At 41.7% G+C, this 21,042-nt stretch overlaps 1 protein-coding gene across 29 annotated transcripts in view; it reads left to right on the forward strand.

Annotated features, from left to right (window-relative positions):
- Window positions 1–21,042, forward strand: part of TCF7L2 (transcription factor 7 like 2) — a 206,969-nt gene that overhangs the window by 178,855 nt on the left and 7,072 nt on the right. For 5 of the 29 annotated variants that reach the window (XM_024121314.2, XM_028482064.1, XM_028482063.1 and 2 more), the window contains 6 exons: window positions 3,749–3,889; window positions 4,450–4,609; window positions 5,005–5,112; window positions 9,983–10,031; window positions 10,625–10,675; window positions 20,250–20,322. In XM_024121314.2, coding sequence (XP_023977082.1) covers window positions 3,749–3,889; window positions 4,450–4,609; window positions 5,005–5,112; window positions 9,983–10,031; window positions 10,625–10,675; window positions 20,250–20,322 — 582 coding nt within the window. Of the gene's footprint in view, window positions 1–3,748; window positions 3,890–4,449; window positions 4,610–5,004; window positions 5,113–9,982; window positions 10,032–10,624; window positions 10,676–20,249; window positions 20,323–20,943; window positions 21,017–21,042 lie in introns of all 29 variants that reach the window. The other 24 variants (XM_024121315.2, XM_024121319.2, XM_028482067.1 and 21 more) reach the window with 10 other exon arrangements.

A 21,042-nucleotide genomic window follows, 5' to 3' on the forward strand; every position in this document is an offset into this window, starting at 1 on the left:
GTGGGTCCTCTTCTCCAGCGAGAAGAGGAAGGTTATCCTCATTAAATAATGTCATCGCAACCCGGCAAAGCCTGGGAACGAAGAGGGAGCCTCCCAGGAGGAGAGCTGCTTCTGAGCACCTTATAATCCACAGCTCACCCTCCTCCGAACCAGCATTCATAGAACGCATTGTTTTCCGTGTTTGTTCCTTCGGTGCGTTCCAGAGGTTAAAAGCGGTGCAGTAATCGTAAGATAGGGATTGAGGTTAAGCTTATTGAGTGAATTATCATTAGGAGGTTAGCCAATGATTTCGAGGTGGACAGGGGGTGGAGGAAAGAAAGGGAACGGTGGGAGGGAAGTTGAGGGGGCTCAAGGTGCAGGGGGGAGGCGGCCGATTCCCCAGGTAGGCCTTATGAAAGGTAGCTAGTTAAAAAGAGTATACAGCAAATTAAATACATTATTGTGGTAATGGGGTGACAGAAGTATGGGTCTATTATACTTATGGCAGTTATAGGGAATGTAGGCAGCTTGCCCTGTTCCAGAGCACCCTTTGATATTCATTCTTTTCAGCAGCGGGGCCAGGGCTTCTCAGAATTAAGTGATGGGTCATTATACTTTAAACACCATGGAGAAGCCTAGATTGGCAATTAAACAGCTCTTGCTGACACTCACTTGTGCCACCCTGTGACCCCCTTTAGATTGAGATGTTGGAGCTCCGGGCCCTCAGCCTGCTAAATTGGCGCAAGGCTCTTCTCCTGACGAGAGCGGGCTCTGAAATCCGCCGGCTTCAAAGGGAGAGAGATCATGTATAAACCATAATGTGGGTGCACCGTGGCTCACAAAAAATAAGGCAGGAAGAGATGAAATGTTACAAGTGCAAGGGGGGAAATGAGAGAATAATGACAAACCTAATGCAGCTCAAAGCAGGCTTGTTGCACAGGAAAATGCATCCCAGGGCTCGTGCATGAAATCAAGGCCTGCAGATGATATCCAGTTAACAGAAACGTGTCAACAGTGAAGGAAAGTGAGAATGAGGAAGGCAGAAGCCCTGAGACAGCCAGAAACAAAAATTAGTTGTCCTTAAGAAGTTAAGGTTCATCATTATATTCTGGCTTGGAGCCATGAAAGCAGATGGGGGGATATAATGAGCGGCTTGGAATTTTTAGGGTGTTTATTGCATTGCATGAAATAGTTGTCTGCAGAAAGGAATTTCTTACGCGAAGGTATGCGTATAGCCCATACACACACACACACACACACACACGTCTCTTTCTCTGCTATGCAATGTCTCAGGTATAGGAATATGTATGTAGGTATGTGAACTTGGAAGTGTTTGGTCTTCATGTCTACACCGGAAATCTTTCCCCACCCCAGAATGTACTCAAACTGCGGTGTCTCCCTGTGCCCCCCCGCCCCCCGCCGTACACATATTCTCATTCAGCAGGAAGGGAACATATGTATTTGAGGAATGTCAAGCCTTTAAAATTCACAGTAAAAGCTGCCGCTCCACCCACCGCTTCACCCAAGGGCTTCGAAGAACACATGTTCTTAACTTATGTTTTCTCAGAGGCCTTCGAGCTCTGGGAAGGAACAGGGTGTAACTTGGGAACCCAAGTGCCTCCCAAGGCTTTACTTTTCATTTTGGGGCGGGGAGGCGTTGGATTGGAAGTTCTTTTTTTTTCTTTCTCTTATTTTCTCGCTTTTACTCAGGGTTTTTCTTTTCTTTTTCTTGACACCCTAAAAGAACTCGCATGGTTCTTATGAAAAAATCATGCCATCGTTACCAAACTTTGATACTGACTTAAACTGGGAAAGGCAGCCGTGGGAGAGGGGCCACATCAGGGTAGAAATTCTGAGTCAAATGTCCACTCTGCTTCTGGGCCCGCTTCACAAATCTGCATTATTCATTGATATTTTCTCTGTTGATCGATGCAGAGTCAGTTAGGACTTTAATTTTTCATAATTTTTCAAATGAACATTTGCTGCATTCTTTTGGTAAAATGGAAGCTACTTTCATTTCCAGTCCATATATGAAAAGAACCTTGTAGATAAGTACAGGATCCTGGTGAAATAACTGTCACAGCAAAGTCTCATTAGCACCTCAGTGCCCAGCAGAATTAGCTTCCTAAAGGACAGGTGCTCATTCCCTGGGGGGTACATGGGGTTGTTGTGGTTTGGATTTATTCTGAAAGCAACAGTTGCTTGATCTGGGATCCCCTTCACCTGAACTTGCATGCACTTGCATGATCTTGCCAGGGCAGAACCTGGGGGCTGCTGTTTTGTTTTCTTTGGGGGAATCTCCCCTTGTAGTCCGTCGCCCCACTTTTCTCTACAGTAGTATTCGTTCCTTTAAGAGGGTGGTTCTTCTAACCCAGAACAAATCATGGTGACTCCAAGCATATCAGAAAATGCGAGAGCTGTTTGTCAGATCCTGTTGTCAGTTTGCAGATGGACCAAGAGCATTTTAAAATTAGCTCTAGGGGTAGGACGGGAATAAAACACAGACCTACTAGAGCATGGCCTTGAGGATATGGGGAGGGGGAAGGGTAAGCTGTGACGAAGTGAGAGAGTGGCGTGGACATATATACACTACCAAATATAAAATAGATAGCTAGTGGGAAGCAGCCTCATAGCACAGGGAGATCAGCTCAGTGCTTTGTGACCACCTAGAGGGGTGGGATAGGGAGGGTGGGAGGGAGGGAGACGCAAGAGGGGAGAGATATGGGAACATATGTATGTGTATAACTGATTCACTTTGTTGTAAAGCAGAAACTAACACACCATTGTAAAGCAATTATACTCCAATAAAGATGTTAAAAAATAAAAAATAAAATAAAATTAGCTCTGTATGTCCTGGCTAGTGTGCATGGTTGAGAAATGCCGATTCACGGCCTAAACTGTGTCTGAAAAAACTTTCCTAAGAATAAACAGTATTAGAGGAAAAAACACAAACTTCTCTTTTCTTTGTTAACAGTTCTGATCATCATTTATAAGGCCTTTCAATGCATAGGCAGTGTTTTAAGTAAAAGTAATTTAGGAACCCTAGAATTTCAGAGTGGGAAAGGACGTACACATCAGAATTCAAAGCTTTATTTGTGGGTGTGTGTGTAAAATACTGCTTTGGGGTCATCTTTGATACAGACTTATTTAAAAGGTCCGTGACCTATGTTGAGAACCAGATAGGAACTATTTGGATTTCCCCCATCTTTCTGCCTCACTCTCTCCCATTCCTGTCAGAACGATGGGGGCACGGCAGCAAAAGAGAAATAAAAATATTACTGCACTCCCATCAACAGAATGAGGCCTAATGAGGCCTATGCAGCATTGTCAAAAAATGTGTGTATACTTCAACCGCATTAATATTTTATTTAGCTGTCTATATGCAACAAAAGATTTCACCTTTTATTCTAGTGCTGATTAGGACTTAGGAAATAGTCTTCTTAGATGTCACTAATAATGTCCCCCCAAACCTGTGATCTCCAGCAGGTAGTCCAAGCCTACTTTTCCAGCCAAGTGTATGGGCTGAACTTGGCTTTTGCTAGAGATGTTAAAAATCGTAATGTCTCATGTCAGTAGCAATAATGCAGGGGGAGATTGGCTTTAATGACATAATAAGAATCATTATGTTTAATTTATCGCTAATTAATGCTGACAGGTTTCATATGCCTTGGGTTGCTTTCATGTGAGTGTTACGTGCTGTTTCTTTTTTTAAAATTGTGTGTACACATCCCTCCCCATTCATTCATTTTGATTCTGACGATTTACACAGCTTTCTGTCTTCTAGGTTCCCTCCCCATATGGTCCCACCACATCATACTCTACACACGACCGGCATTCCCCACCCGGCCATAGTCACACCGACAGTCAAACAGGAATCCTCCCAGAGTGACGTCGGCTCACTCCACAGCGCGTAAGTGTCCTCCTTCTGATCGGTTTCTCTTTTGCCGCGTGTTTAGCCGGTGGCTCCTGGGTGGTGGCGCTCTGTCCAAGGTTGGCTGCGCTGGTGTGACTCCAGGAAACACCCAGCTTTACAAAGAGGGAGACATGCACCATGCGGGGCTTCACGGCTGGCACCCACTGCAGGGGAGAACGCAGCTCTTTCTTTGTGTCCTCGGATGGACTGGGATTTGCGACCCCTTGCCCGTCCCTGACCCCTCTCTGTCCTGCGAGCGTGAGAGACACCAGCTGAGATGGAAACGGCCACAGTGTGCTTTCCCCTCCAGCTTGGGACAACTGTATATTTGTGAGCCTTGAGGAAGTGATAACAAAATCTCTCTCACCCCTCCACCCCCGTCCCCAACCTGTTTTTGTGCCATTTTCCAGGATGGAGAAGACCCAAAGTGGGGGTGCGCTTCTCCTTCCAAACTGCTATGGTATTGAGGCGGCGAGGAGGTGGGCTTTCTGCTGCCGAGGAGGCTGAACCTTGCGATTGTTTATCGGGTGGTGTCTGTCTCTTTTGTCTCCATCCAGAAAGCATCAGGACTCCAAAAAGGAAGAAGAAAAGAAGAAGCCCCACATAAAGAAACCTCTTAACGCATTCATGTTGTATATGAAGGAAATGAGAGCAAAGGTTGTAGCCGAGTGCACATTGAAAGAAAGTGCAGCCATCAACCAGATCCTGGGCCGAAGGGTAGGTGGCTCCCCCGCTGGGAGAAGAGGGCCAGGATAGGACGCAGTGGGTGGGCTGGCACATGTCCCTGTCCCCAGTGGTTTGGAGAGTCCTTTCCCTTTAGCCACACTCTGACTCCTTCCATGGCCAGCGTGGAGTTGGGACCAGTAACCCCGCACTCGAGTGAGGTTCAGAACGGCCACAGCCTGGTCTTGCCCACCTGCAGAGAGAGCAAGAGTAGAACAACCTAGGCAAAAACGCAGGTCCTGGCTGAGCCCTCCTGTGGGTGCTGGGCCCCTGCAGCATTTCTGATGGAAGCGCTGTCCATCCCCCAGCCACAGCGTGGTTTGTGACGATTCTGCATCTCTCTCCCCCCCCCCACCCCACCCCCACCCCCCTCACTGTGTCCCCTCCAGTGGCACGCACTGTCCAGAGAAGAGCAAGCAAAATACTACGAGCTGGCCCGGAAGGAGCGACAGCTTCACATGCAGCTGTACCCTGGCTGGTCCGCACGGGATAACTATGTAGGTGGTTCCTTTTTCTCAGGACTAGAGTCTGTAGAGATGTGTTGGTTGTCCCTCTGGACAAAGGGAACACGACCTGCCAACTCTAAGTCAGGCCTCCGTACCATTCAGTCTGCCCAGTCCTGGGACCGTTAGCATCTTACCCGAGCACCAGATGGGAGGATTTTGTGTGGCTTCCTGTAGGGCTCCCATCAGCGTGGGATAGTTCTTTGAGGAAGAGGGATGAGGCTGGTGTTCTAATGTTCCAGCTCAGGGGACCCGTGGGGTCAGTTTAGGGCTGTTCACACCTTCTCGTCCATGTCTTTGAAGAGACGTGGCTCCAGGTCTGCACCCGGTGAGGCTTGGCGTGCTTCTCAGCAGTGAGGGTGGCCTTGCAGAGAAGACCAGGCGTGGAGGGAGAGCGTTTACTTCCTCACAGCTGTTTTGGCAGGGCCTTCACCCTTAAGAGGGAAAAATGAAACAGTTGCCTTAGGCTGTGGTACAGTAGAAGTTGGAAGCCTAGTTCATCCCGAGAGGGGCATGATGGAAATATCCCTGAAAGTAGCCAGTAGAAGTCATCCTTTGGCAGGATGGATGAAGTGACTCAGGGCCCTACAGGGTAGGGAGGAAGTGTGTGTGTTGCGCGATGTGTGTGTTCCTGGGCTCTCTTCGTTGGCTGCAGCATTTGCCTAATTTCCTCCCGTGGGTTTTAGAAAACACTGTAGGGTCGTTGTCTTTACTAATCACAGTGATAGTGACACTCAGGAGTCTTCTCTTCCCGTTAACTGGCTCTCGTCCGTTCTTCCTTGTTTTGTATTTTGCCCGGGATCTCAAGTTCTGGGCCCCGCTCTCCTCGCTAAATGGGTGAAATGTCTCTTATTTGGCCTCATATACTTTATTACATGGCATTTGGTTTCATGAAGTGATTTTTACCATCCACTCTTTGGGGGAAAAACACGACCTGTCTTCATGCCAGTAGCAGCCTTCTCCTCCCAATTCTTTCTTGTCAGTGGCACAGAGCCGTGGATGATTCTTCTACCCATCAGTGCTCCCTGACCTAGCTCTCCCCTGGCCGTCATCCGTGGTGAGGAAACTCTCTGTGTATGTGGCTTGAGATCCATTCAGTTATTGCTGATTGTGAACTTAACTGTGCACACAGATTGTGGAGATTCAGAGTTAAATCAGAACTCTCTCAGAACTTACCAGCCATCAGGAAGTCACAAGACATCTGCGTGGATATGTGAGTCCTGAGTGAGGGCTGTTTTCTGCTTGCTCTGAGTAGCAGTTTCATCACTTTTTAGTCTCATACCTATAAACACACGCTCGCTTCTCTGCTCTTCGCCATATGGATGGGGGAGGACCGAGACGCCCGTGTCTCCCTCACTGCTGCCACCCATATCCCCGTAGGTCCCACGCCTTTAGCTGGTAACACTAGACTGTATTCCTCCTGGGAGCTGAAACAGGAATTAGTGCTTGCACTTCTTTCTCAGTGGCACGTTTGCTCTGCTCAGAGCCCTTGTCACTCACAGATGGTCAGGCACAGGGTCTTAACTGCTTGGGACCTTTCCATTTGTCCTCAGCATGTGTGCAGTGGGGGAAGCCTTTCTTCTGGAGCTGAAAGGAAGAGGATAAGAAAGTCAATGCTCTCCCACAGGCTTGCTGCTTGCCCTCACCTGACCTCGAGGTGGAGATTGCCAGCGGCAGGCAGGCTCTGCAGCCTCCACATATACAGTCATCTCATTTCAGGACAGCTTGCTCTCCTGGTGTCGGGTCAGAAGTTCTTAGAGTTCATCTCCAGCTTCTCCCTGCTACAGACCCGATTCTTTGAGTAATCTAGAATGGTACCACAGAGAGGAATTCAGCTACACTATAGGTATCCTATCCCCAGTAGACGTTTTGGGTCATAGTGGGGCCTTCATGTACAGCTGTGCGGGGCGTGCACTGCACAACTTTAGAGTGTGCCATTTACACTATGGTCGATGTGCATGGTGCCCCCTGGAGTTGTGCTGGGTGAAATCTCCACAAAGGTACAAAGCTGACTTCGTGAGAGCCTGGAAAGAATGCTGCCATGCACTTTCCTGGAGTCAGACAAGGTATTGCCCAAGGTTTTTTGTGAAGTGCTTTCTAGGTTTCAGAAGGTTCACGAGACGCTTGAAATGACTTTAGCGCAGTTTTACATTTGGATAAGGTTTGGTATAACAGGGGACCCCCTGAAAAGACTTGAGAGAAAGTTTAGAGGTAGATCTGGATTTGGGGCTGTAGGAGCTTTACCTCTTGTAAGGGGTACTGTCAGATTCCTTTATCAGTGGTTCATTACACATGAGTTTGAACACACACAGTCCTCCTTCCCTCCCTCCCTCCCTCCCTCTCCTTCCCTTCTTCCCCCTCCTTCCCTCCCTCCTCCCCTCCCCCAGGAAATGGTCTGTGGAACAAGAATTAGAGTTAAACTCTTTATAGATGTGATTGTGGTGGGAACTTGTTAGTATATTTTTTTTAACTGACTTGAAATAGAAGCTTCTATAAATTACTTTGGGTACTGTAAAGTTCAGAAGGTTCTTGTAGAAAAACTTTTCCGAGCTAATCACCTTATCCCTCTTGCACATTCCTGCTTTTCCAGCCCAGTGGTGACAGAAGCCTTTATACACTATTTTAGCAAAATAGAATTGAGTAAAACAGTCACAGTTGGGTTGTTGGACTCGGTACATTCTGGAACACAAGAAGAAACATTTTGGTCCCATGGTGATATCTAACCCGTGGCCTTGTAATAGAAGTTATTTCCTTTCCAGCTCTTCTCCATTAGGTTAACGAGATAAATCCCAGGCCATTTGCATATCTTGAGGCGCCGCCCCTGCCGCTCCCCCCACCCACCACCATATTCGAGGCCTTTGCTTTCCTTTGTTATATTTAAAGAGATAATGGGATGGCCGCTTCCCTTGAAAAATGCATCTCCCTCTTCACTACGTAGTGTTTGTTTCTTCATGTCCTCTTCCGATTGAAACACGGTCCCTGTCCTCTAGAAGCCTTTAGTCTAAATGATCATTTCCTCAGTCATGAACATCTTAGTTATGTATCCTAAACAGACAGCTTCCCAGGGGAGCGGATATTTTCACCTGCCTTTCAGAACATATTGCAGGAGATTGGAAATGGGTGAGCCTTGTATTACAGAGACTGGGAAGCCCTTGGCTACATGGATGCTGACACCACCTGGAGTTGAACTGTTTCTGTGCCGCACTGAGCTTTTCTTTCAGGTCCCTAAATAAACTGAAACTAGACCCTCCTGCCTGTTCCAAGATGGCCAGGTGGCACTTTGCTCCTGACACAGGAGAGACACAGACGTGAAGATGGGCCGCCGGGGTTCATGAGAAAGCACACAAACTCTTTTTCCTTTTTTTAAGTGGATGCCAAGGAACATGAAGTGTTTCCGATGGAAACACTGAACTGAAGGCCCAGAGAGATTTCCCAAGAGGCATAGGCCCCCAGATCTGAGAGGCTTTCTCTAGAAGTGTTGGTTCTCGGCCCTCAGCTGGATCTAAAACGCAGTGGCATCTCTGCCTTGGGGTTCTCCTTACAGGGCCTTATGGATTCTCAAGTTTTCTACCAGTGGCTCTTCTTGTCTCTTCTTGAGTTGATGTCAACATACCCTGAGAACTTTTAGGCAAAGGTTAATATTTAGATATTCTGAAAGAAACAGACATGTCAGACCACCAGTTCCTTTCGTTTGTGACACTTCATATATACCAGGCAGCTAATTCATATGGATGGGACTGGAGCTAATGGGGTGAGGGAGAACTCGTTTCAGATCTGGAAGGGGGCGGTTACCTCTACAGAGTTCTTCCCTACTCGCATTCCAAATCCACAGACGGGAACGGACCCTCAAGATATCAGGGAGGGTCAGATTGGAGAATGTGAATCACTCCATGTGGTGTATCACCCGTAATCCATTAAGAGCCTTCCTCAGAGGGCAAGGCAGTAAATAGGTAGGCAGTGTAGCCTAGCGGATAAGGGCTATGGAACCAAGATCGCCTGGGTTCCCATCATGGCCCCATCATCTGATAGCTCTGTCATCTCAGGAAAGTGCATGCACTCCTCTGTGCCTCAGTGTCCTTATCTGTAAAATTGGAATGATGATCACACCTAGTGTATAGTATTGTGTGAGGATAAATGAGTCCCTAGGAATAGCACACTTAGAATCATGTCTGGCACATAGTATGTGATCAATAAATGGTAGCTGTTATTCCTAGGAGTATTATAGTCGTTATGTAAGTGGAAAATGGCGAGAGCCGAATGTTCCCCTTTATGGATGTCCACTCGGCAGTTTGAAAAGGAGCTCAGATGGTTTCTGGCTCTGTTTCACCTTTTTTCTCCCCTTCCGTCTTTAAAACCAAGGCCCACGCTACAATGCCAAGAAAATCCCCTACTAAGGCTTTTATTTTTTGATTCCGAATGAGGACCATTTGGCCTTAATAAGAGATTTGCGTGGGGCAAGGAGGCTCTCATAGCCATCTCAATATCGTTCATTTGTCCCTTGGCTCTTGGGCCACTTCCAACCCTGTCTCTCCACACCTCCTTGAATCTTCGCCATCCAGTTCTCCTCTTCACTTTTATGGATACTCGGGGTCAGGTTTGAGGGTGGACATAGACGTATGGGAAAAGAGGTCTTTCGTCTCTGCCCTGCTGATCCCTTCTCTTCTGCTGGGCATGCGTTCCTTCAGCTGGAGCACAATTGAAGAGCTCTTGGATTAAAGGGGGGTGGGAAAACACTCAGGAGCCGGCGTGGATGGAGGTGGCAGCCAGTGCCCCTCCTCCTGCCTCCTTTCCAGGTGAGCCCTGACGCCCTCCTCCCATCTGCTTCCTGAAATAATTCCCTGTGTTTCATCTGTTCATCATCTAGGGGAAGAAGAAGAAGAGGAAAAGGGACAAGCAGCCCGGGGAGACCAATGGTAAGTTTGAATAAGCAGGATGGAGAAAGGGAGCGGTACTCTGAGGACCACTCTTTTATGTCAGGCTTCTATCTGGGGGAGGCAGGAGAAATTCAAGGCCAGGACATTGTGGGGGGGGGACGACCCATCTTAGCCAGCCTTTTTGTTTATGCATTTTAATTAATTGCTTCATGACTGCCCTTTTAAAGCTAGTAACATTCATTGTTGCATGAAAAGCACATTGTTAAGTCTAGTGGAATGTGTTTTAAAATAACTGCAGGGCCTGTAAGTGGAGAGCGGTAGGCATGCCTAGGCGGGAATTTATACAGTCTGCTTATTTTGTATGTGTCTGAGTAGGGATAAGGAGGGGGCTAGGGGAGCAGAAAGGGTGTGTGCGAGTGTTTGATATTACCTGGGCCGTTCCTGAATGTTCTGATGCATGCCTTTACAGTGGTCAATTGCACCCAATTTAAATTAAGGAGGTTTGTCATTCTCTAGAAGAAATTAGAAATACTGCATAGGCAATCTCAGAGGTCCCTTCGAGAAGGCCAGGCTTTTACAAACAACGACAAAAACATTTTGAAGACTTTGTATAATTTGTTCTTTTTTTTCAGAACACAGCGAATGTTTCCTAAATCCTTGCCTTTCACTTCCTCCGATTACAGGTGCTAATGTCATTTTGAGTCATTAAAATAGTTGATAAACTGTTTTTTTAATTTTTCTTGCCATTATAGTTTTATTAACATGAAACACGTATGACCTTTGAACATTCTTTAAAATGACCATCTACACGGTTTCGTATGTTTCGGTAGATTTTTTTTTTCAGTTGCTTTTGTTGTTTTTTTGAATTTAATTTAACTTCTGCTTTGTTTATTTATTTTTCCCGTAACAGTTGTTTAAGCCATGATGACAGTGATTTAGAGTTGAACTAACTGTGCAAATTGAATATGCAGTATTTCTTTAAAAGAGACTGGTTAAAAAAAAAAAAAAACAGAAACCAACAACAACAAAATGGAAGGAATTCAGTAATAAACCTCCTTAATCTAATGGCATTTTTTTCATCGCTCCCACTAAGTTTTCTCACGCAAGCATGCATCCGCAGTACGATTATTTTTTCCTTTGCTTTTTTTTTATTTTAGTTATTTTTCCTTCCTTTTGCTTTTCTGCTCATAACTTGCAAATCCACTAGCATTTCACTGACTGTACCTGCTTAAATGCTGCTGTGAGCTTCTAACTAACTCTTAACAGCTCATTCACACAGCCTGTTGACCTTTATCTGTTCCTCTCTTAATATTAATGAAAATAGATTTACAAAAAGAAAAGATGAACATTCCAAAAGCTGCAATATCCCAGTACCACAACCCCTTTCTTTCTTTATTTCTTTCTGTTTTGTTTCGTTTTGTTCTGTTTTTATTTGTAGTTTTTTTTTTCCTTTTTTAAACTGTTGTACTCTGAGAAGAAAAAAGCATGTGGGATCTTCCCGGACCGGGGCACGAACCCGTGTTCCCTGCATTGGCAGGCGGACTCTCAACCACTGCGCCACCAGGGAAGCCCTAAAATAATTTTTAAAGAAGATTCTTAACTGTGGACTTTCCCTAATCTTCACATTTAATTAATGATCATTTACATTAGAATCTTCTTTAGCCCTTTTAGGGATGAAATTCCAAGAATATGTTATCATCTAATCCTCATATTACTGCAATAATATGAGGCCATTGACAACCTTAGTATTAGAAAAAATAGCCAAGAAATAACAAAGCCCATAGTTAGGGAAAATAACCAAGTAGATGGTCAACTTTTTAAATAGACTGATAGATAAGCCCACATCAATTTCCAAACTGTATCACATTCATGATGCTAAGAGTTTTGGTGACTTGAAAACAGATTTTTCAACTGCCCTTAGTGAGATAGGAGAAAATGTCACTGGTGCTTAAGGTCTAGAAGACTAATTTTACATGATTAAGCACATATTAAATTAAGCAGTTGTGACAGTTGAAACAATTGATGATGTTCTAGACTTTTCTAAATTTTTTCCATCTTTGGAAAGATGTTCACAAACCATCACCTGAGCAAGTCTAGAATCCAAAGTTCTGACGTATCAGTCATTTGACATTTCTCTTCTATGATATGGTGCAACTAGAGGTTAAGAGCAGGGTTTCTCAGTATTGTACTCTTGACATTTTGGGCCAGATAATTCTTTGTTGTAGGGAGCTATCCTAGGCATTGTAGGATGTTTAGCAGCATCCCTGGCGTCTACCCATTAGATGTCAGTAGCTCTCTCATCCAAGTTGTGACAACCAAAAATGTCTCCCAACATTGCCAAATATCCCTTGGGTGGATGAGGGAGGGGGGGGCCATGCCTGGTTAAGAACCACTGAGGTGGAAGCATAGACTTCTAGGGTTCCACTCCATTTTAGTTTTTTTAGATATTAAATTTGAAGGCAAATTGGCTAAATGACATGTCCTAGATCATGCAATTGATTAGGAGTTGAGGTGGAACCCAAACCCAGATCTTATTGTTCCTACAGTGTTCTTCCCATTGCAGCATGTTATCTTTGAATACTGCTTGCGGAAGGAATATTCCACTGACCCACAAACACTAAAGTCATTACCCAGGAACATCCTGGGAGCATGGAGATGGTGGCCATCTGACTTGAGTCAGAAAGAACACATTATTTATAGGAATGAAATAGAAATATTCAAAAAGCTTTATTTGCTGTTATAGTTTAGTCTTGCAGATACTTTGGGTGATGATAACTTAATAACATCAAACTAGTCACACAGTATGCTTGAAGCTGTAACTGCAATGAGATCAATCTGTGCGAGTCTCTTGCCTTCTACCACCTTATTTGAGACAGGAGTTTGTTGCAAGTGTCCTGACACTTTAATAGTTTATAATTAAAGATAGACAAAATGTGCCTGGTAGGAACAATAAACTAAAGACTGAATTAGTAACCCAGGACCACTCATTATGTCAGGAAATATGTGCTTAAGCTGTGACAGTGGCTGTCCCCTTGGATTGGTCCCATTAGCCATCTCTGGTTTATCAAGGTAATAATGGAAGCCTCCTCCAACGAGAGATCGCCAAGAAAGTACACTGTTGTGTAACCAGCTGTTTGAGGAACTGAAGAGAATAAAAAGAGGGTGAAAACAGATGGGATTTATTTTGCTTTTTCTACTCAGATATGAATATGTATACATATTATATTAGGGCATCTCTCCCACACATGTCCCTCTCTCCTTGGCACATTATATTAACCATTCATCACTTTCGTATATCAACTCCATCCAGAAAGTATGTATGCTCTTTCTTTATTAGATTTACCCTTTCTTTACACCACTTTTTACTGAGCTCTTTGGTTAAAATGTGTTAATTTTTCATAATACATTTTATAACTTATGCTGCATGGAAGGTGTTTTGTGTCAAGTATACATTTGTTTGAAACAGAATTTACACTGTGTGGTTAGCTAACAGTCCTACTAGGCTTCAATACAGGGAGGATTCTAGATAGTTAAAGGTACTTTAGATTGTCCTGGTGTCAATCAGACTGGGTGCAAAAACTTTTAAAATAATTTAAAAAATCTTATGCATAAGGAATATCTATTCATTTTTGTCTTTGGAAAATACAGAAAGAAGAAAAAGAAAGGAATAAATAATAAAGAAAATAATAATTGTACATAGTCTCATCACCTGGAGATTATATATTAATGTCCCCTTCCCTCCCCTCCACACACACACGTGCATATATGTATGTATGTATACATGTGTATATGTATATGCATGTATGTATACATACGTATATGTTTGGGATTATATGGTAAACACTATTTGCTACTGTTTTCACATTGTTACGATTAGTTTTTTGTGTCCTTGATCATTCAAAAAATGTATTCTAATTGTATGGCAATATGCTAATTTATTTAAATATTCTTCATGTTCTTGTTATTGAACTTTTGGTTCCAATTTTATTTGGCTATTTTAGTATAAAATATATAATACAATAGTAAATTGATGATACAATTGATTTTGTACCTTTGTTTTCCTCAGTTTATCATTTCCTAGATGTCAAATGTTGGGTCAAAGACCATAAACATTTATAGAACTCTTGATACATATTGCCAGCTTGTCCTCCAAATAGATTTGTCAATTTAAATTTCCACCAGAAATGTATGAGGAGATTTTTTATTTAAATGAAAAATGTAGTTGCTTAATAGGTGTCAACATTAAACAACATAAGAATTTTTTAATCTGAATCCCCTCCCCACTTTTGGCACTATAGATTATTTTTTTTTAACATTAACTGCTTTTAATGACTAGGCATGGATCAAAAATAAAAGAATTTGACATGGGCTACCAAAATAGTTTCCATTTTTAAAATAATAGAATCATTAAAGATATATAAAATATCAAATATGAAAGGGTGTTAGATACCACCTACTTCAACTTTCTCCTTTATTCAAAATTTAGTCATTTATTAAGCATTTATTATATGTCACTTCCGTAATCTTAAATCTAGTTGAGAAGACAAGAAAAGTGCATAATTAACTGTAATATAATTCCACAAATATAAAAACAATAGACAAAATACAATGGAAATATATGGGGGTGGGGAAATGTTTAACTTTTCTCTGGAGTGTGGAACCAGGAGAATCTTTGTGGAAGAGGTGATTCCTAAAGAATGGAATTTTTTTTCAGGAGAGGGTATAAAGTGTTTCTGAGACAAAGCAGCATTGAATAGATATGAGGACGTGAAATTATACAGCTTGCTCAGATAACACTGGTAGCGAGGAACATAGAAGGCAGTAGATGTAGTGTTAATACCAAATTTTCAATGTCATGTTAAGAAGTTTAGTCTTATTCTGTAGTCAAAGACTAGCCATGGAAGATTTTTGAGCAGGGGACATGATTCTTTGTGTATCTATACTCAAGTTAGAAGAGACTGGATCCAAGATGGCTGACTGTCAGTGTTGCCCAAATGAGATGATAAGGGCTTGAACCATGTCAAGTGGTGGAAAGACTACACATGAGGGGATGGGGTAAAAACCATATTGCATCAACCAATCCATCAACAAATGCTGATTGAGTGCAAGCTAGGTGCTGGAGAGTCAGAGAAGACTGAGATAGCAAGTTCTCCCCCATGGAATTTCTATTTTTTTAAGGGAATTGGGCAATAAACAAGTAAGCAAATATTAAAGGAAAACTAATGATGGGTGAACACTATGGTCAGGGTACCATGAGGGTAAGGGGTAAGGGGGTCTTCTCAGTTAGGATGACATATAAGTTGCCACATGAAGGTTGAGAGAAAAAGACAGCCACATGAAGAGCCAGAGTTCCCTCGCTTGCAGAGGGATGAAAAGTGAGAAGGCCTGCAGGGAGAAACACTCTAAGGTAGAGTAGATAAATAATTGGAAAGGCTGTATAGGAGAGGGAATAATCATATAGACTTCAGAGTCAGATATCCTTGACTACAAATCCAGGTTCTGCTACTTACCCTATTAAGACTTCAGCTTCCCCTATAAAATGAGAATAATAACGCACACTTTAAAAAATTACTGTAAAGATTATATAATTTATGTAAAATTTAGCACATTGACTACAGATAGCAAATACTCAATGGAAAGTAGTTGCCATCATCATCATCATCATAATCACCACCATCAAGAAAAACAGGGAGAGGTGGGGCCTTTCAAGTTTCTGTCTTAGGTGACTGAGAAGTGAGCTAAGCAGCCCAAAATAGAAGCATATTCAGGTATTCAGATAGTGAATCTGCTTTGAGGGGCCTATTGGAAATCCAGTGAACATTTGGATCTAGAGGTCAGGGGAGAGGTCAGCATACATGGCATGTGGGAGTCATTGGCATTGCCCAATAAAAATAAAATATCAAGGTGAGAAAACTGGGAATATAGCCCTTCATGAGCATAATCATTTTTTTAAAGAAATATCTAATAGTTTGAAAAAATCATCTTTTAATGACTTGAAATCCACCTCCAATTTGTATCCACTGGCCCTGGTCAAACTTCATGGAAATGCGAAGAATAAGAACATTCACTATTCCAAGTCATAGCCTTTTAGATATTTGGAAAAAGGTATGCTTGACTCCTCAGTCTTCATCTGGGAAAAATGGTCACAAATACTTTAGTCTTTCCTCAGATATTGGGGTTTTTATGTCCTCTCATCATTCAGATTGTTTTTTAGATGCAATTTAGTTTGCTCTTGCCCAGAACTAACCCAATATTCCAAATGTGACTTGACCACTCTGTTAGTTTCTACCTATCATTTTTGTCTGTCAGGTTCTTTATAATTTTGTTTTTGTCATCTTGCATATTAGTGATTCCTGCCAACTTTGTGTCATATACCAATTTGACAAGTATGATTTCTAAATCTTTACCCAAGCTGTGAACTATTCCTGCTGTTGACTAGTAGGTGGATATGAAACCCTTGGCTTCCTTTGAGAAGGGCAAGGTGTTGTGCTTGAAAGTTAAGCTTTAAAGGGTTGCCTGAGAGTGAGCATAAAGAAACCAAAAGAAGTTAAAAAAAAAAAAAAAAAGAAGGAGATGGGGTAAAAACCCATAGACTGCGGGAGCTGTAAAATCTTAGGATGTCTTGGTGGGAGATATTTGGAGCCAACTCTATATTTCTCCTTGATGAGGCTGATGATGATAATGATGGTGACGGTAGTAATAATTATAATAATAGGTCACTAGCACCCATCATGGGTCAGTCTGATAAGTGCTGAAACTCAATTCTCACCGAAACCTTATGAGGAAGCCTTATTATTATTTCTATCTCCTTTTTGTCAAATAAGGAACTTGAGCTTTAGAATAATTAAATAATGTGCCCGGAGTCACACAAATAGGAAATGAATGAATCTGGGATTTGAATCCAGGCCGTATAATTCCAAAGACACTATACTCTATTGCTCTGTTTTATGACTAATAATTATTACTTTTTAGCCTGTGTTACTTTCTGTACCAGTTACCTTTATTTTAAGGGCTATTTTTCACAAGAAACAAACATATTATTACTGGATACATAAAAGTGATTAGAAAAGAAAGCGAGGTTAGGATAAAGATTCGGAGCAGCTGGCTTGGCTCACTCACCAGCGAAGTCATTCTTGCAACATACTGATCTCACAGTGCACATGAGCAAAATTAAGAAAAATAACCACTTCATGAGCATTCAGAATAAGTCTTGAATAGTCAAAACTTAAATATATAATTACCAAGGAATTAATGTCTCCATTTTGGGGGAAAGGGAAGAAATTTAAGTTACAAAGACTTTTGCCTTACAAAATTCTTCTTAGTCCTCATGTTTATGTATTAAGGTTTGGATGGCTGAGGCAAAATCATCAGTACTTCCAATGGCCATCAAACTTGAACAGGGGATATAATCCATTAACAAATATTCTATTTGATTGTATGAATAGAGTCCAAGAAACACTCAATATGTACTTGAAGATTTAGTGTTGAAATGGTTCTATTGACATATTTAAATGAGTTACCCACAAAATTTAGAAGAAATTTTTGTAAAGAGAAATTGTAGAAACCAGAAACTTCTATTAATACAGGTCATTCCGTTTTGCTACATAAATAATTAAATGTATACGTATCTTATAATGTCAGTACTTAAATTAGAGAGAATTTTCCAAGTCCTTTTCAGATTGATACCATATTTTGTTGAACAAAAGGAGAAGCAAGCGATGATCCAGTGCTTTTTTAAAAACTCTGGTGAACTGAAGAGAATATGACATTTAAAATGCACATCTAAAAGCTTCTAGGTGGAATTTAAATAACTCCATTATTTTACCTTTTCCTTCAAACTACCCCAAATATTCTGACTATGCTGTGGACCAATCACTTGACCAGTTTTCTACATAATTAAAATCATATGCCTTCAAAACTATTAGTAGGGGGAATGCTTCTGAGATTCCTTCCTAGCTGTATATTTTTATAGTTGTGTAACTTAAAAATGACCAGGTAGAACTTTTTTTCTTGTCTTTAAATTGCTTTGCCAAGGTTCAGCTTTGAGCACATTTTTATGACTGATTTATTAAACCTGGAAACTAGAAGTTTATAATGGAAATTTTCATAAAACCTTAATTCCAGCATTGCTAGGAGGTACTCTAAAGAATGGGAACACTGATGGACCCTCAGCTGAGGCATTTCTAGAACACCACGTGAGGAATTTGGTCACATGTTCATTTATTTATTTTTAGGTGAATAATCTTCAACCATTCTAGTAGAAATTTTTGTTCTGTTGACAAATAGGAAGCATGTAGTAGTCTGGCTATGAATCATACCTTCCCTTGTCATTATTAATTTTAAGGACACATTAAAAGAAGCTTCCTCCATAACATTGCACTCTGGGAAAAGAAAAAAAAAATGTGTGCTTATCTTTTAGGCTGACTGAGGAGATTTATTGCAAATAAAATGATTCCAAATTGACTAGGGAGATTTATTGGAAATGAAATTATTAGAAATCCCAGTTCCTTTTTAAGATATTTAGAAATTATACTTAAGTGGAACATTTTTGCCTTAGTTTCAGAAATACAAACTTCTGGCATTGCTCATCATTAGGATTTTTCCCCACAGGCTTTGGCTTTATTAGCAGCTTAAGAGTATATTTAGCACTGTCATATGTGAAATCTCTTCACTCTGTTAAACTAATATGGGATAAAATGTCTTTTTTTACAGTGTTACTCATTCATTATATAAAAATGAAAGCAACCACTTCAGTGTGGATCCAGAGCTACTAACTATTTTTATGACAAAAGCGAGGTGACAATACATATCCCGTAGGCACATGAGAGTATTATATGAGTCATTAGTATAATTGATATCCATAGAAAGAGTGTTTTATCCAACATGATTAAAATGCGCACTACATTATGTAGGTTCCAACGTTCCAGCTGCTATGTTGTAATCTTTCCTTTGATAGATATCTAGTGAAAAATAAAATTATCCTCGATAAAAGGATAATCTCCTACTACTTAAGGCTGTGAGAATGTGAGACAGTTGCATACCATGTGCTTCAACCATTTACATGTGATTTTCGCCTGTGTGTTGTGTTTGTTTCAGATTCTTCAACCACAGAGACAAGGAGAAAAGGCCTCCTTAAGAAAAGACATCTTTCCTTATGGACTAGGAAAAAACCTGGGTTATAATTCTATTCCTTTGTTTTAAATTCTTCTTTTTGGGTCCATCTTCAAATGCCTACAGTAGTGGGGCCCATCAGTAAAACAAATCATAGAGCCTAAAATTTTAAATTGGCTTCAAGTTGAGAGTAATGTCTTAAAGGCAAATGAATCATATAATTGTTTTAAAAAAGTGTCTCTGCACACAATACACACATTGACTGATTCATTCATTTTAAAGGTATTTATTGATTACCTACTCTGTACTAAGTGCTTAGTCAGGTGCTGGGGACCCACAGAACTACATGTCCATGGATTTCATTTTAAATAGTGAATCAGGAGGGAAAAACATGTGGATATCAAGCAAGCCTGATTTTCCCTGTTTAGTCCTCAGAATCATGCATTATTGAATCATAGAGCTAGAACAACAGATGACATTATGTTGGCATAATGTTCATCTCAAAGAAGTGAAAGCAGAGTATATACACTACTAGCCCAACACCTATAATAGCATCTCTGTTTTTATTTGTAGTTTTTTTTTCCTTTTTTAAACTGTTGTACTCTGAGAAGAAAAAAGCATGTGACAAACTTAATTCCCTCCTTTGCTTTATTTTCTTCTTTAAGAAAAACAAATTGAGAGAGAGAGAGAGAGAGAGAGAAAAAAAAAAAGCAGAACCAAAAAAGGAAAAACATTATTTAAAACTTAGTTCTTCAGTATCTAACTTCCCTTTATCAGTTCAAACCGAATCGGAGAGACAGTCCTTAAAGAAGGGATACTGCAGCTTTATTTGCAACAGCTAATTTCACAAGTTGAATAAGAATGTGATATTTTTACCTTTTTTTTTTTTAATTAAAGAAAGTTAAAAACAAAAGTCAATATTATGTAATTAGTAACCAGGTCATTGATTTATTCCCTTTTTTATTTTTATTTTTTTCTTATTCGTATCTTTCTCTTCTCCCCTCCTCTCTCCTTCCCTCTCTCTCCCTCCCTCCCTCTCTTTCTCTCTCTCTCTCTCTCTCTCTCTCTCTCTCTTTCTCTTCTCTCCTCTCCCTCTCCCTCTCTCCCACGTCCTCTTCCGCTCGCTTCTCTCTTGAACTCATTCAGACCTGAGCGCTCCTAAGAAATGCCGAGCGCGCTTTGGCCTTGATCAACAGAATAACTGGTGCGGCCCTTGCAGGTGTGTATAGATTTCCCAGATTCGCTGTGCTGGTTTGCAGCTGGTCTCTTTGGTCCTTTCCCCCCTTCTCTGGCCTGTTGCTTTGTAGCTCTGTGTGTGGATCTTAGGAGACAGGAGGGCGCGGGACACTGCTCTGTGAGGGACGTGCTTGTCCTCCTCGCTGCTGCTAGCCAAAATGCCACTGTAAAACAGCATCATTCGTGCCTCCTCGGGTCAGCGACAGCAAACCCCAGCACGCCCCCTCCCAGGGAATGTTGCCTGCCAGCCCCTTCCTCCCGACAGCCCAGGATGGGGGCTCAGTGACATCTATCGTAAGCCTGGCCTAGGTAGAAGCAAATAACGTCACCTTTTCCCCTCCTCTTCTCTCTCTGTTTTTATTTTTTCCTTGTTGTTTTTTGGTTTCTGGTTGTTGTTTTTTTTGTGTGTGTTTTATCGTTTTATTTTATTTTTTTTTCCTTTTGACGCATAGAAGTCCTTTCCTTTCATGTCCTTGGTGAGGGAAGACAGTCAAATAGAACCGAGGTGATAGCGAAGACAAGTCAGCTGTAGCTGAGTTTTCACATCCAACTGAGCACGACCCACCATTGTGTTGTATTTTTTGTGTTTACCTTATGCTAACAGATGCAAATACTCCAAAGAAGTGTCGGGCACTGTTCGGGCTTGACCGACAGACTTTATGGTGCAAACCGTGCAGGTATATTCCCTACTGCAAGGCCTTTG

The sequence above is a fragment of the Physeter macrocephalus genome, chromosome 20, assembly GCF_002837175.3.
Source record: "Physeter macrocephalus isolate SW-GA chromosome 20, ASM283717v5, whole genome shotgun sequence".
Classification (NCBI taxonomy): domain Eukaryota; kingdom Metazoa; phylum Chordata; class Mammalia; order Artiodactyla; family Physeteridae; genus Physeter; species Physeter macrocephalus.